Source organism: Dromiciops gliroides, chromosome 6 (genome assembly GCF_019393635.1).
Source record: "Dromiciops gliroides isolate mDroGli1 chromosome 6, mDroGli1.pri, whole genome shotgun sequence".
NCBI lineage: Eukaryota > Metazoa > Chordata > Mammalia > Microbiotheria > Microbiotheriidae > Dromiciops > Dromiciops gliroides.
Window position 1 is genome coordinate 88,945,032 of NC_057866.1, and position 15,781 is coordinate 88,960,812.

At 37.3% G+C, this 15,781-nt stretch overlaps 1 protein-coding gene across 3 annotated transcripts in view; it reads left to right on the forward strand.

The window, feature by feature from the left end:
- TBC1D14 (TBC1 domain family member 14) overlaps nt 1-15,781 on the forward strand; it is a 102,791-nt gene that overhangs the window by 63,700 nt on the left and 23,310 nt on the right. For all 3 annotated transcript variants that reach the window (XM_043971452.1, XM_043971450.1, XM_043971453.1), the window contains 5 exons: nt 118-224; nt 7,267-7,347; nt 8,923-9,017; nt 10,982-11,053; nt 12,016-12,144. In XM_043971452.1, the coding sequence (XP_043827387.1) occupies nt 118-224; nt 7,267-7,347; nt 8,923-9,017; nt 10,982-11,053; nt 12,016-12,144 (484 nt within the window). The remainder of the gene's footprint in view (nt 1-117; nt 225-7,266; nt 7,348-8,922; nt 9,018-10,981; nt 11,054-12,015; nt 12,145-15,781) is intronic.

The following is a 15,781-nucleotide window of genomic DNA, read 5'->3' on the forward strand; positions in this document are numbered from 1 at the left end:
AGGTGTATTAATCATATTCCCATATCTTATGGCTTTAATAATGATGCGTATGTATATAAAGTACCATAAAGGCATTGACGTAGTGCTGGTTTGAATTTATGTTTCATTTTTACCCAGGTGGTGTTCTCGAAAAGTTCGAGAATTGTGGTGGCAAGGTATTCCTCCAAGTGTGAGAGGTAAAGTCTGGAGCTTGGCAATAGGGAATGAGTTAAATATTACCCATGGTGAGTATCTTCTGTTTTCCCTATATACACATAACTCATCTTGAAAATAGTATTGCTTCCCTTGCCTCATCTGGTATATTGTTAGGAAAATTAGCTAGTAAGTGATGAACCTGACAGTGCTAAGAGTCACCATGACAAGAGGCTGATCTCAAGGACTGGGGTTGTAATGCATTGCTGTCTTTGTTCTTTGACATTCCAACAACAATCACCTGTTTTCCACCTGTTGTCTGCTGTTGCTTTTCCATATATTGGCATAGCAATTGTCTACATGTAGAGTTAAGTTGCAGTAGATTGAATTACAATATGATCAGTTATCACAGTCTTATTAAAAGACTCAGAAGTCTTTTAAACATCTTATTATCATCATGAGTGGGATGGTGTCAAGTTTAGTCAACCAGGATTTATGTACTTAGTATGTGCCAGATATTGAACTAAGTAGTGGGGATACAAAGAAAGTCAACAGCAACCCCTCCCTCAAGGAGCTCACAGTCTGGTAGGGAGACAACATGCAAACGACTATATACAAACAAGATAAATGCATGATAACTTAGAGGTGAGCTCAACAGTAAGGGGAAACATAAGAGGCTTCTTGTAGGAGAGGCATCGTTTTAGCTGAGGCTTAAAGCAAGCCGGAAGGTAGAGATGAGCAGGGAGGTCATTCTAGGCACGGTGTACAACTAGTGAAAAGGGCAGGAGAGGAAGCGCCATGTGCAGAACAGCAAAGGGGCTGAGTCATTAGTAGCATGGAGTGGGAGGAGTAAGACGTAAAGAGACGGGAAGGGCTTGGTTATGAAGGGCTTGAAAAGCAAACAGGATCTTCTGTTTGATTCTAGAGTTAATTGGGAGCCACTGGAATGTATTGAGTGATAGGATCAGACTCGCTGCCCTTTAGAAAGATCATCTCTGTAGCCAAGTGGAGGACAGACACTTATTAAACACGTAGTATACACAAAGCCCTCTACGAAGCATGGGGAGTCCAGTAGAAGAGTATGACAGCTCCTCCTCATTCTAACGGGGACACAGCACAAATGGAAGGCTTCGGCTGCAGCTCAGATGTCGAGGTTCTCTTGCCCTTTAAAGTGCAAACAGAACACATGGGAATACTTCTTCTTCAGTGTCATTTAAAGAGGGAACAGACTTGAGGCAGGCAGACCCACCAGCAGCTGTTGCATTCCTCCAGGTGAGGGGAGGAGGGCTGCACCAGGGTTGTGCCAGTGTTAGAGAAGAGGATAGGGCATGTATGAGACTTTATGAAGGTGGAACCAACAGGGTTTGGCACAGATTGGGGGGGGGGTGGCACGAGAGTCTAGAGTCACACCAAGGTGGTGAGCCCAGCAGCAATTGGAAAGTCAGGAAGAAGAAGGGAAAGTTCTGTTTTAGACGTGTTGAGTTTAAGCTGTTTACATTGAGTTTGAGGTGTCCAAAAGTCAGTTGGAGATGCAAAACTAGGTCAGGAGAGAAGTCAGGGCTGTGTAAATAGAACTGAAAATCATAGAGATAATAATTTAATTCACAAGACTTGATGTAATCACCAAGTGAAACAGTAGAGAGAAAGAAGAGAAGAGGACCCAGGGCAGAGCCCTGGGGGGCAAGGCACCTTAGGGGGAGAGGGGTGAGTTACTTCTAGGGCTAATACTATGTTTGTGGTACTTTTTCCGAGATTTTTTTCATTCCATAAATATATGCCAGGGATGATAGGAGATAAGAAAATGATATAGGGGCAGCTAGGTGGCGCAGTGGATAGAGCACCGGCCCTGGAGTCAGGAGTACCTGAGTTCAAATCTGGCCTCAGACACTTAATACTTACTAGCTGTGTGACCCTGGGCAAGTCACTTAACCCCAATTGCCTCACTAAAAAAAAAAAAAGGCAAACAGAAAATGATATAAAGCCCTTGATAGCATATATGGCAGAATGTGATAATGCAATAAAAGAGGTACAGAGTTGTATTAGGAGTCAAGAAGATAGATCCCTTTTGATAGAGAGTGTGGGATCCAAAAAAAGGCATTGTGATTGGGTCTTGAATCAACGTAATTTCAGAAGTAGATGGAGATAAGTCAGGAGCTAAAGAGAATTGGGGCACATGGAACAGCGTGAACACAGGCACTGAGGTGTCAAACTATTGATTATGTTTGTGGGATTCCGAGTAGTCATTTTGTTGGAGTGTAGAGTGCTTGTCTGTCTAGAGGAGGAAGAGGGGAGAGAAGACTAAAGAGACGTACTGGAGCCAGGTGGGGAAGATCTTGAATGGCAGACTGCAAAACCACAGAGGCGGTAGTAATGTGGCTAGCACAGTGCCTTTAGAAAATGAAACTGGAAGCACAGTCTAGAATATGTTGGAATAGGAAAAAGCTAGAGCTGGTAGATAAATTAGAGGACTTTGGAAACAGTCCAAGAGAGAGCTAATGGGGACCTGAACTATGCTTGGGGCAGTGGGAATGGAAAGAAAGGATATGAGGGCAAGGCACTGGGTGGAGGGGTAAGGGGGGAAGACTCTCTCTCCTTCACTACCCTTTCCATGCACAGATGGTTCTGACATTTTGAACTTTTGTAACTGGGAAGATGTACCATTAACAGAAAGGGAGGATTGGAAGAGAAGCTGATTTTTAGTGAAGATGAGTTCAGTTATGTTGAATTTGAGTTGTGTAGTTAGGTTGAGTTTGAGTTTCCTTATTGAAAAATAGTGTATATATTGTTGTTCAGATTCTGTTTGTGTCAGTTCCTACACATCTTCTGATGTTTCTCTGCATTCCTCCAATTCATTATTTCTTCTAGATCATCATACTCCATTATACAACTGCTTTTGAGCTGTTCTGCCTTCTAGTTTTGAGGGAATATACGTTAGCAGCAGTTTCTTCTATGTGTCTGTGTCAGCTCTTACTCCTCCAGGCTTCATGCTATCTGTAGATGTGATAAGTATGCTATGTATGCTTTTATCCAAGTTACTGATAACAAATACTGAATAGCAGAGCACCAAAAACACATCTCTTAGGCATGCCCCAGTAATGACCACCTTCCAGCTGACATCAGCCCATTTGTGACTGCGGTACTTTCAGGTTCAGGTGTTCTACCAGTTTCAGATCTGTCTGACATACTATCAGACAGCCCATATATTTTCAGTTTATTCACATTTATAACATAATTGGATGCTTTGATGAAAACTGTATCCGAGTCCACAGCATTCCTCTGATCTGCCAGTATAGTTGACCTGTCAGAAAAGAAAATAAGGTTATACTGGCTTAACCTTGCTTGAGGAAGCCATATTGACAATTTTGTAAACACCGCTCTCTTTTTTATGTGCTCGGAAAACTTGCTTTTATTAATTGCTTCTAAAACCCTGCTAGGAATAGAGTGGACATCAGGTCCATCATTGACTTGTAGTTTTCAAATTCTACCATCTTTATTTTGAAAATTGGCCTTCTCCAGTTCTGCCTCCTGTTCTCCGCAGTCTTTTGAAGGTTGTAACAGTTTAGCAATCCCATCTGCTGGTTCCTTCAGGACTCTGGAAGATAGTTCTTCTGGACCTGGAGACTCGAGATTGTAAAGGGCATCTAGATGCTATCTGGACACGTCTTTCCTTCCCTTGACTTTCCATCTTGTGCTGACCATTTCTGTTCTCTCCCCAGGCCAGACCGTCCCCTCTCTCTCCTTTGGAAAAAGAGAAAGCGTCAAGTTGGGAAGTAGTTTAGTCTTCTCCCAGTCACCTGCTATTGGCCCCCAGTGGACTGAAACCCTTTGTTATCCTTGTTAGCAGTCATTATTAGGCTGAGTGCATTCTTATCTTTAATTCTTCTGACAGTTCTCGAAGATCAAACTGCTCTTATATACTCATGTCCATTTAACATCTGAATTGAATGTTGAATTCTCTGTACTTGTCCATTAGTGTTTTTTAAGGCTGCTATAATGGGCAACCGGGTGATACAGTGGATAGAGAGTAAGACTTGAGGTCAGAAGGACCCGAGTTCAAATTCTGCCTCAGACAATGACCAATTATATGACTTTGATCAAGTTATTCAACCTCTCTGTGTTCCTCAGTTTCTTCATCTGTAAAACGGGGATAATAATAACACCTATGTCATAGGATTGTTGTAAGAGTTAAAATATATAAAGTGCTGTGTAAATGATAGTTATTACAATTTTATATTATTATATTATATTACAATTCTTACTCTCTTCCTCATCAGAGTAGCTCCTGCTTCTGTCTAAATAGTATTCATCTTGAGAGTTTTCTATCACTTCTGGGCTAACTACCCTGTAAAAATGTTATGTCATTGGAGCCTACTTATTCTTTCTCTGAAGCTTTTGAAAATAGCTCTTCCAAAATCCAAGGTGCATGTAAAATTACATCTGACCCTTCTCAATTATGAACATTTAGTCACTTATCTCCCTAGGCTTCTTGTTGTTTCAGCTTTAGGAAACTGGTTCTTAACCTTTCTGAGCCTCGGTTTCCTTGATTGTAAAATCAAAGAAATTAAGGAAAGTAAAAAATTTCCTTAATTATAAAAAAGGTATCAGCATCTTGAAATAAACTTACTTCTGGGGGCAGCTAGGTGGCCTGGTGGATAAAGCATCGCCCCTGAATTCAGAAGGATCTGAGTTCAAATTTGACCTCAGACATTTGACAAGTACTAGCTATGTGACCCTGGGCAAGTCACTTAACCATCATTGTCCCCCCCCCCACAAAAAAAAAATCAGTAAAGTTTGTCCACCTTAAAATTTCCAAAAAAAGAAAAGAAAGAAAGAAACTTACTTCCTGGGGCTAGTGTAAAGGATCAAATGAGATGATGTATCATTCCCCCCCCTCCCAAATGTTTGCATATCTGAAAGCATTCTGAAATGTTAACTCTTATTATCATTATTTATCTTTGGTCAGAATTAGGTTAAGAATACAATTTCTTTTTCTTGCTTTATCTTTTGAAGAATGAAATGATCATTAAAGTAAGTGGACCAATTTATAAGCTACTCTGCTTTGGACACAGAAACTCTAACATTTGTTTGGATCATTGAAGTTCCCATGATTTCATTATTATGCTTCTGTGTTCAGTTTTTTATCTGTTTCCCAAATTCTTCATCTAATCCCTTCTCTACATCCCTTCTCTAAAGTTGCTCCTCTCCCATCACGGTTCCCCACTGTGGGTTGCTGGATTTTGTCATTGGAGTACCTCTTCTCAATGTAGGCTGCTATTCTACCTTCTCTCTTATATATCTGGTTCCTTTTTAGTAAAGCACTGACAGAGGTCTAATTCAGTCATGAACCCCATTTGTCTTGTTGTGTTAGTTTCCTCTGTTGATTCCTCCTCCTTTGTTCATTTGCATATAGATATCTGGAACAGCAGATATTTAAGAGTATGAGTTTCATTGCTGGGTTTCTTCTTGGATATTATCTGACATGTATAATTGATCCTCTTTTATTCTGTTTCTCTGCTGTATCTGCTACTACCTACAAGAATGAGCTGTGTATGTCAGAACTGAGTAAGCAGTTTTGTTTTCCCTTTCCCTGCTTTACTTTAAAGCTTTCATGATCAACATTGTCGGTTTTGTATATCTTTTCATGACAAATGATGAAGCACTCCTAAGAAAGTGGATATATGTTCATCTTAGCTAGAACTGGCAATTTATTTGCCCTTTACTCCCAGCCTTGGCATTGATTCATTCTTAGGTTTGCTGAAAAGTCATTCAGAATGAAGAATGAATCCCTAATGTGATCTGACTTCTGCTAGCACGATCAGGGGCCTTCTTGTTCACTTGCCTCACTAATTCCGTTTACAAGGATCTTTGTCGTTTACAGCCATTTTGCTTCTGTCTTTTGACTCCCAGCTTTCATATAGTCGTCAGAATGCTCTTGTTAATGTACAAGTCTGACTCTGACACAGTCAGTGTGTTTCTGTCAGCACTTAGAACCCTCCTGCAGGCTGCCTCCAACCTGCCTTATTTCATGTAATTCCTCTTTACACAACTTCTTCCATTCAAACTCAACTACTAGGTAGTCCCCAGTTTCCTGCTCTCTCCCACCTTGATTTGTTGGTGCTGGCGGACCCCTTTCCCCATCTTGAACTGTTGAAATCCTTCTCTTTCTTCAAGGCTTGTCAGCCGCTTCCTTCTTCATAAAGGCCTTTCTTTGTTTTCGTTTCCTAGCTGAAACTATTTTCTGCCTCCAGAAAATTTCCTAGAATGTTTTTGTCTGAATCTTTCCTTTTCTGTACATCAGCATTCTGCCTTGTGATTTATGCTTCTCTCTGTGCCGTGCACTCTGCCATGCTTATAGCCCCATACTTCTGTGCAGTTGGTATTTAGGATATGCTTTTTTTTTTTTACATGGGATTCTTTGAGAGCAGTAAGATGCAGGATCTTAACTCTGCCTTATTTTCCTCTTTCCTTAATTTTCTTTTTCTATTGGGAAGGAACTAGGAGAAAGGAAGAAGCTACAGTAGAAGACCAGCAAGTTCCCTTTATTCTCTTGTTAGGGTGAGGATTCATCATATGGGTATGACTTGGAAGCATGGAATATTCTGAGGCTAGTTTTTAATAGTGTTTTAATAAATAGACTTTAGCCTACTTTAAAAAGTAAACCTCATTCTACTTATTAAAACATGTTAACCACTACAAAATATTTCTAAGCATTTAGTCTTTTCCATCAAATATTAGCAGCTGACATATTAAGTGGTTTTTTAAATTAAATTTTATTTTCACTTCCAAATTCTCTCCTCACTCCTCCTCTTCCCCACTGTTTGAGAAGGCAAAACCCATTACAAAACTGCATAGTCATGCAAAACAAATTTCAGCATTAGCCACATTCCAAAAAAGAGTGGAAGGAAGAAAAACAGAAAAGAAAATGTGCTTCAGTTTGCTCTCTGTGTCCGTTAGGACATTAGGAGATGGATGGCATGTTTCACCATGAGTCCTTTGGAATTGTGGTTGGTAATTGTGTTGATCAGAAATACTAGGTTCTTCAAATTGATTATATTTAAAGTATTGCTGTTGCTTTATAAATTGTTCTTCTCACTTCATTAAATGCTTTTCAAAAAGAATTTACTTGCCTTTCAGAACTCTATGACATTTGCCTTGCTCGAGCCAAGGAAAAGTGGCGGTCCCTTAGTGCTGGAGCCTCTGAAGCAGAGAATGAAGGTCTGTCTTCATGTGAATTTAGCATATAACTAATGCTGCCACTAGCAGTGTGCATTAAAAAAAAATAGTGACTTATTTAATTCATTTAATTCTTAATTTATAAGTAAAACTAAAATTTTTGAAGATTATTAGGGGTTGGAGAAGAATACATATAGTACTATTTAGGAATAAGGATTTATAAATGGGAGAATATACCTTTTCATAGTAAATATAACATAACCATTCTGGTTCTGAGTGAAATTTCCATGTGTACCTATGCAGACTTTTGTGTACAATAGTTTTCCCTTTTAAAGTTAATTACATTTTTAATAACATCAACAATAGCATCTAGACCTTCAAGATATAGAATTGATTTCTAGAGAAATGTGTAGTACTTCCCCAAAGGAAAACTACACAGGTGCTAAACCGTTCTTAGAAATCTTCCAAGGCAATATGCCATTGCCTTTTCTTGTTATTTTATGGGTATGTCTGTGTGGTATTTGAGCCCAGAGAGCAACAAAGTAAACTAGCCGGTAGGTGTAGTATAGCATCATTTTGTATGAGGACTGCTTTCTAACTAGCAGTAGTTTTTTTTTGTGTGTGTGTTTTGTTTTGTTTTTGCGGGCAATGAGGGTTAAATGACTTGCCCACGGTCACACAGCTAGTAAGTGTCAACTATCTGAGGCTAGATTTGAGCTCAGGTCCTCTTGAATCCAAGGCCAGTGCTTTATCCACTATGCCACCTAGCTGCCCCTTAGTAGTAGTTTTAGGACTTGAAATCTGAATTATATTATTATAGCAGTCTTCATATAGAGTACTTAGGATAGTGAATACATTTTCCTAATTTAACACTTGAACATTTCTTAGTTATAAGATTTTACTAGTGGTAAAAATGATAGCAATGAAAGTAAAATAATTTCTAAACATTTGAGATCCTAGTCACAAGTAGATTTGGGGAAATAGTTCCAAATTAGAAAATGTTTATTTTCGACTATGCTAGTGTTCAATTTTGATTGTAAAAATAGTAGTATTCTTATATTTGTGTAACTTTGTACTCTATACTCTAGGAATAGTTGGTTTTTAAGTTTAAATCCACATGGGTCTTAGTTTAAAGATGTCATATTGTATTAAAAATGAAGTTATTTTGTGTGAATGGTTACAGTACTTTGTTTTATATGCAGGTAGTATAGTGTATTGGAAAGATTTATATTCTTATTCTGGCCCATTGCCTTTCACTTTGTCACTCAAATCTTTGTCCCTTTCTTTGTTTTGAAAGGTGAAAAGAGAATAACTTTGATCTTTTAAAAATTAGATATTACTACTTTTTAAGATAAATCCTACTTGATTTAAAATATAATGATAGTAGCGCAGTGGATAAAGCACTGACCCTGGATTCAGGAGGACCTGAGTTCAAATCCTGCCTCAGACACTTGACACTTACTATCTGTGTGACCCTGGGCAAGTCACTTAACCCTCATTGCCCCGCCAAAAACAAAACAAAACAAAACAATATATGATGATGACAGTGTACTCAGTAAGAGATTGTTATTAACATATATGTTTCTTATATGCATTGTTATTCTTTATTTTTGATAGATACAACTTTTTCTGCAGCTGACAGAGAAGCCAGTTTGGAACTAATCAAACTGGACATTTCTAGAACATTTCCTAATCTTTGTATTTTCCAGCAAGTAAGTAGCATATATTAGTTATTTTTATACTAGTGCTTTCTGCTTCAAATTTGAAGATGATGAACTATACATTTTTATAAATTAAATATTGGAATATACTACTTTGCAGTTTTAAAATATTCTGTTTTTAATTATATAGAAACCCTTTACTTATAAATTTTAAATACCCATTTATTGACATATTTAGCTGCTTGCCTTCACTACATTTTAAGTACATATCTCAGTGTGCACTGATTAACACCTACCATATATGTGCATCAGAGGTTTGCTGTGTCTGAGAGTAGAAGAAATAGACAGCTTCGCACATCTTTATGGGTCTGTGGAATTTGTTAATTTTCTCCCATCATTTTGAAACACACACATTCAGAGCGAGCTAATCAATCAAACAACATTTAAGTGCTTCCAATATGCCAGGCAATGCACCAAGCACCCAGGTTACAAGGAAGGTAAAAATAATCCCTGTCTTCAAGGGTTCACTTTCTAATAGGAGAGACAACATGTTCGTAACTAGGTGCCCACTTAGAAGGTAGCTGGAAGGTGCTTAAGTTCTATCCAGACGTCTGTGAGGTGGCGTTATGGCTCTGGGACAATGAAAGCACCAATTAGTGAGCTCATTGCCTTTTACAAATTGTACTTGTAGCTCTGAGCATAGCCCATGACCACTGTTCTGAATCTATCCTTGGCTTAATTTCTTATAGGACAGTTCCTTAATAAATGATTGTTGTTTGAGAGCTAACCTAATATATTTTTTCTTTCTTTTTTTCTAGTTTTCTTTTTTTCTATTTTTTAAAAATATACCTGTGATTTCATTGGTGATTTCTGTACCAGTACAAATTGGTACTGTCTCTGTAACTTAGACTCTTAGTTGCTTGAGGTACTGAGATGCCTAGTGATTTTCCCAAGACTACATAGCCAGCATATTTTCATACTGTACTGAAAGTAGTAGCTTTAAAAAAATGTATGCCGAAACTGAAATACAAATCAACCCTCTCCAGGAAAGCTGAGGAACCTTGTTTTTCTACCACTAGCAAACAAACAAAGAAGAGTAGTTAGTTGCTAGATGGAATACCAGGTTGAAATGAATTTTTTTTTTTAAGATGGGGAGAGCTGAGCATCTTTGAACATATCAGTAAAGAGCCTTTGGAAAAAGAGAAATAGAAAACTCTAGAAAGAGAGAAGTACTTGTAAGAAATAATATCCTAGAGGACGTAGGGATACAATCTAAAGTACAGGAAGAGTCATGATGCTCTCATTACTTGGCAATTTCATGGAATTTTTGTTTTCTACTTTTAATCGAATTCTATGCTTCCTACTGTTGATATTTGTAAGAGCTAATGGATTAAGATTTGATATCGCTCAAAGAAAACCTGCCAGACTGTACTGCTTTTACTTGTGTGGGGGTTCGGCACCCCTGCTCTAAATGGTGAATGTTTACCAGTGATACACCGTAGTTGAAGGGGAGGGGAACACTCTGGTGGCTCCATGTGTTTTGAAATAACAAGGGATTCAATCTCTTTAGGGTTCATTTGTAAGATTGTACTTCTTACATGTGAGAGTAGCTACATAAGTAAAGAAAGGATGGAGAAACTTGAGAGAGCTGCAGAAAGGAAAGGGCAGGCAGAAACTCATTGAAAAATGTAAGAAACAGATGCTGAGAATGGTGAAGAAACAGAATGAGAAACAGCAAAACACTTGTCTGTATTAGATGCGTGTTTTAGATATGGTTTATTTTTCTATTCTGAAAAAGTATGTAGTCATGCAGGAGAAAGCAAGCAAGGAGTAAGGCTAACACTCCGGCATTCAAACCTAACTTACTGCTTTTCTAAAGGGTGTAGGCCCCAAATGTTGTTAATGAGATAATTTCATAGGATTAACTATGGATTGCTGGTAACCCATGTGAAAAGTTACTCCCAGTACTAACCATACTTATGCATGTATTGTTTTTGGTGTGTTGATCATTATAGGGTGGTCCATATCATGACATGTTGCACAGTATTTTGGGCGCTTACACTTGTTACAGACCGGATGTTGGTTATGTAAGTGAAGTTCTTCTTCAGTGTTTTGGGGTGGTATAAGCTGAACAGAAATAGAACATTTTTTTTTGGTAGCATATGCCAATAGAAAGTCTCAAGTAAAATTACATGGCCTTATCATTTTTGATAAGGAAGGAGAAGGAGAAGTCTCCTGATAAATGATTTGTCCCAAATTGCTGTAAACAGTGGGTGTGGAACTTCTGCTCCAGACCCTTCTAACCATGGTACATTGTTATGGTTGCCATTTCTATTTTTGTGCCCATTGTACTCCATAGTTTTTTCACTTTCATAAAGGCTTTTTTTCTGAGACAGGATAAAATACATACAGTGAGAGAATTTTTTTTTTCAAGCATGCAGTGAAAAGGAGTCTTTGTTTATTATATAGCTCATCTTTGGGGTTAAAAAGCCAGGTAGGCTGACAGACATACGCAGAATAATAGGGACTAGGGACAGTCTTAAATAGATAGGGGTTAGAGAAAAAGAGCAAAGACAGATGAATGTTGAACTAGTGGGTCATGAATACAGTCTCTGGTCCATCTTTCTTTCTTTTCTTTCTTTCTTTTTTTTTTTTTAGTGAAGCAATTGAGGTTAAGTGACTTGCCCAGGGTCACACAGCTAGTAAGTGTTAAGTGTCTGAGGCTGGATTTGAACTCAGGTCCTCCTGACTCTAGGGCTGGTGCTCTATCCACTGCACCACCTAGCTGTCCCATCTCTGGTCCATCTTAATGTTACCAATTAAGCTCTGGAAACATTGAGATTCAGCAGTGAGGTTGGTAGTGGGAGAGGTAGGTGGGAACGGGGCTACTAATTTCCCTTGTAATGTGTTGGAATGGAGAGTGATAGACATATTTTTGAACCATAAGAACACCCAACTTTTAGTTCCTCACAAAATATAGTAAAAATGTGCGCTCTGTATGTATAGAGATCAGTTTTGCTTGACTAGTTTAATATTTTTCTCCCTTTAGGTTCAGGGCATGTCATTTATAGCAGCAGTATTGATTCTGAACTTAGATACTGCAGATGCCTTCATTGCATTTTCTAACCTTTTGAATAAACCTTGTCAAATGGCATTTTTTCGAGTGGACCACGGCCTTGTGAGTATTTTGTAATTGCTACAGACATTTTTGTGAAATGTTCCCCCTTTAACAGTGGCATGTAAAGAACTAATTTTTGTTGTCGATTGATTACTCCTTGCTCTCTTCTACTTTGATGCTCCAAGACTTTGAATAATTTATCTCATTCCTGTTTAAAAAAAAGTCATTTTTTCCAGTAGCATTATCAGAAGTGACATACAACATAAGGAGACCCTACGTATTGGTAAAATCAGACTGAATGACATTTCTGTAGGGTGTAGTTGATCACCAAGTCTTGTTAAGAGGGAATAGTAGCAAAAAAAAAAAAAAAAAAAGGAATGCTAGCACAGTGTTAATTCTTTTATGAGTAACTATGACCTGGAGTGAACTTGATGACAAAATTTTCAGCTTACCCAGAGGAATCGGCCTGTAATTGAATTGTGTCATCCTAGCAATTGCTGATTTCCAAACTTTACTTTAAGAAATGAAATTAACCCAGATTTGAGAAAGTAAAGTGAAGTTGTTGGTTTATATGATTTTTTTCAGAAGTACTTGGAAAATAACCAATATTTCCAGATATAAATGATCATTGATCTTTTTGGCAGTACATTGGATGGAGTGCTGGACTTAGAGACAGGAAAACTTAAGGTCAAAATCCAGCCTCATACATTTATTAGCTATGTCACTGACCCTGGGCAAGACATTTGATCCTTATCTATTGAAGTTTCTTCATCAGCAAAATAAAGATTAAAGCACCTTTGTTGTGTAAATAAAATGTTAACATTTCTAAATATTAATATTTTAAAGTGCTTTACAAGCTGTGAAGCAATATTTAAATGTTATTATGAAGTAAGTTTTAAAAGTATAAAGCAAAAGTATAAAGTATTTAATATTAGGTATTAGAAAATCCAGAGGATTTGCAATCAGAAGCTGGATTTCAATATTTGCTTTTTTCCTTATTATCTATGTTACCTTACACAATAACATTACTATTTTCTAGAGCTCACTTTCCTCATCTGTAAAATGAGAGTGTGGGAATAATTTACCTCTCTGTGATTCCTCCTAACTCTCAATCATGTACTATTAAGGAACTTTTTATTAAAGCTATTATTTAGTTTTAAGTTTTATTTCTCATTTACATAAACATTTCCAACCAAAAAAAAGTCATCTTATAGATTGTTCATCACTACTAAAATATACCTCGATCAGTTAGCTCATTTTATCAGTTTGTTGTCAATTTTATAGCATCTTTTAGAGTGTAAAATATTTTAATGTGTTTGGCCATTTGTTAGGGGTAATAATGTAGAATTGATTCCTGTTTGGGGGGGGTAGGTTAAACTAAATGACCTCTAAGTTTCCATGATACTCTGGTTCTTTGATGAGTTTTTCCTTTAGAGAAGAAAAAGATTCAGATTTCTTAAATTTAAGAATTAATTACAGTAAATTGGAAAAAAATCACATATTTGCAGGTACACACATAAGTAGTTGAAGCTCTTGTTTCTGTTTGAGTTTGTTGAAGAAAAATATCAATATTAATAATGTACTCTGTGATTTACATGCATTTATCAGAAACTTAATTTAACATTAATCTGTATTCAAGCCGTTTCTAGCTTGAATAGAGAAGTATCTCCCATACCTTCTGACATGACTCTCTGTCAAAAGAAGATGAGGTAAATTTGTAGAAATATTGAACAAGGAAAAAGACATGTTAAAATGTAATCTGTGTTCATCTGCAAGTATAGCTGAGGAACCACTCCCCTTCCTCCTGAACAGGCAAAGGGACTTTTTCCCTTCTGCCTCAGTCTTAATCATTTCTCTGTGGAGAATAAAGGCAGGTTCTAGCACCAGTTACAAGTGCTTCCAGGGAAGCAAAGGTGTGAACAAAATCTGAGTTACTCCTTCCTTAATCCATTTCTTTTTTTTTTTCTTTTTTTTTTTTATGTATAAGGTATTTTATTTTTTCCGTTACATGTAAAGATAGTTCTCAACTTTTGTTTATACATGCTTTACAATTTCAGATTTTTCTCCCTCCCTCCCCTCCCTCGCCCCTCCCCTAGACAGCAGGTAATCTGATATAGGTTATGTCTATATATCTCTATACATATACATATAGATATATATATACACACACATATATATACACATAATAACATTAATCCTATTTCTGCATTAATCCTGTTACAAGAGAAAAAATCAGAACAGTGATGCAAAACCTCAAAATAGAAAAAAAATACAGCACCCAAAACAAAAGAAATAATATGGTTCAATCAGCATCTATACTCCACAGTTCTTTTTTTCTTTTTTTTTCTTGGATTTGGAGATCCTCTTCTATCATGAGTTCCCTGGAACTCTTCTGTACCATTGCATTGGTGAGAAGAATATAGTCCATCACAGTAGGTCAACACTCAATGTTGATGATACTGTGTACAATGTTCTTCTGGTTCTGCTCATCTCACTCATCATCAGCTCACGTAAGACCCTCCAGGTTTCTCTGAACTCTTCCTGCTCATCATTTCTTACAGCACAATAGTATTCCATTGTATTCATGTACCACAACTTGTCCAGCCATTCCCCAATTGATGGGCACCCCCTCAACTTCCAATTCCTTGCTACCACATAAAGAGCAGCTATAAATATTCTTAATCCATTTCTTAAGAAAAGTCTTTTTATTATCAGCCTATCACTCACTTTTTCAAGGGGCTTTCCCTTAAGGATTTCGGAAAGAGTTTTAGAGAACTAATATTTCTTAATATTTTCAGTTTTACTATAAAGGTGTGTTTTTCAAAAATATGCTCCTAGGGGGCAGCTAGGTGGCGCAGTGGATAGAGCACTGGCCCTGGAGTCAGGAGTACCTGAGTTCAGGTCTGGCTTTAGACACTTAACACTTACTAGCTGTGTGACCCTGGGCAAGTCACTTAACCCTACTTGCCTCACTAAAAAAAAAAAAAAAAAGCTCCTAGAAGCTAAAATTAGGTGTGGACATAATTTTTTCTTGAAACATTAATTCAGATATTTGAGTGCTTAGTAAGAATAGGGCATTCTACTTGGTGCTTTCTGGAATGCACAGATGAGAAGATGGATTATTACCTAATATGGATTGACTTTGTTTTATAATAATACATGTTTTTTGATTAAAATATGTAAAGTTAGTGGTTTTTTACTGAATTAGTTTTCACAGCCGTTTTTATGGGAATACAAAATTATATAAGTTGCAACAAAAAAGTAACCATTTGTTTAAAGGGCTATTTAACCTTTATAAAAATACATTTAATTTTCTCCTAATGCCTCCTTTAAGGAGTTGGTGATGGGGGGATGCTTGATCTCGCATAACTATTTAAAAACCATGCAGCACCTTCTCTCCCCTCTTTATTGAGGTGGGGGGTGGTGCTGAGGGACTGCTGGTGTGGAATATTGCTAGGTTTTGCTGACTTGTCCTTCCTCCCCTACCCCCCCATCCCCATCCCGACACTTAAAATATCCTTTTTACAAGGGACAGCTTGCTGGTTATGGAAGAAGGGGTATATATTTGGAAATAAAATTATGTATAAAGCAAAAGATACAAAAAAAGAAGATAAATAAAAATGGTATGATAGAAAGAGTACAAGTCTTGTAATGAAAAGATGCATGTTTTCAGCTCTTCTGCTTGGTAGCTTTGCAA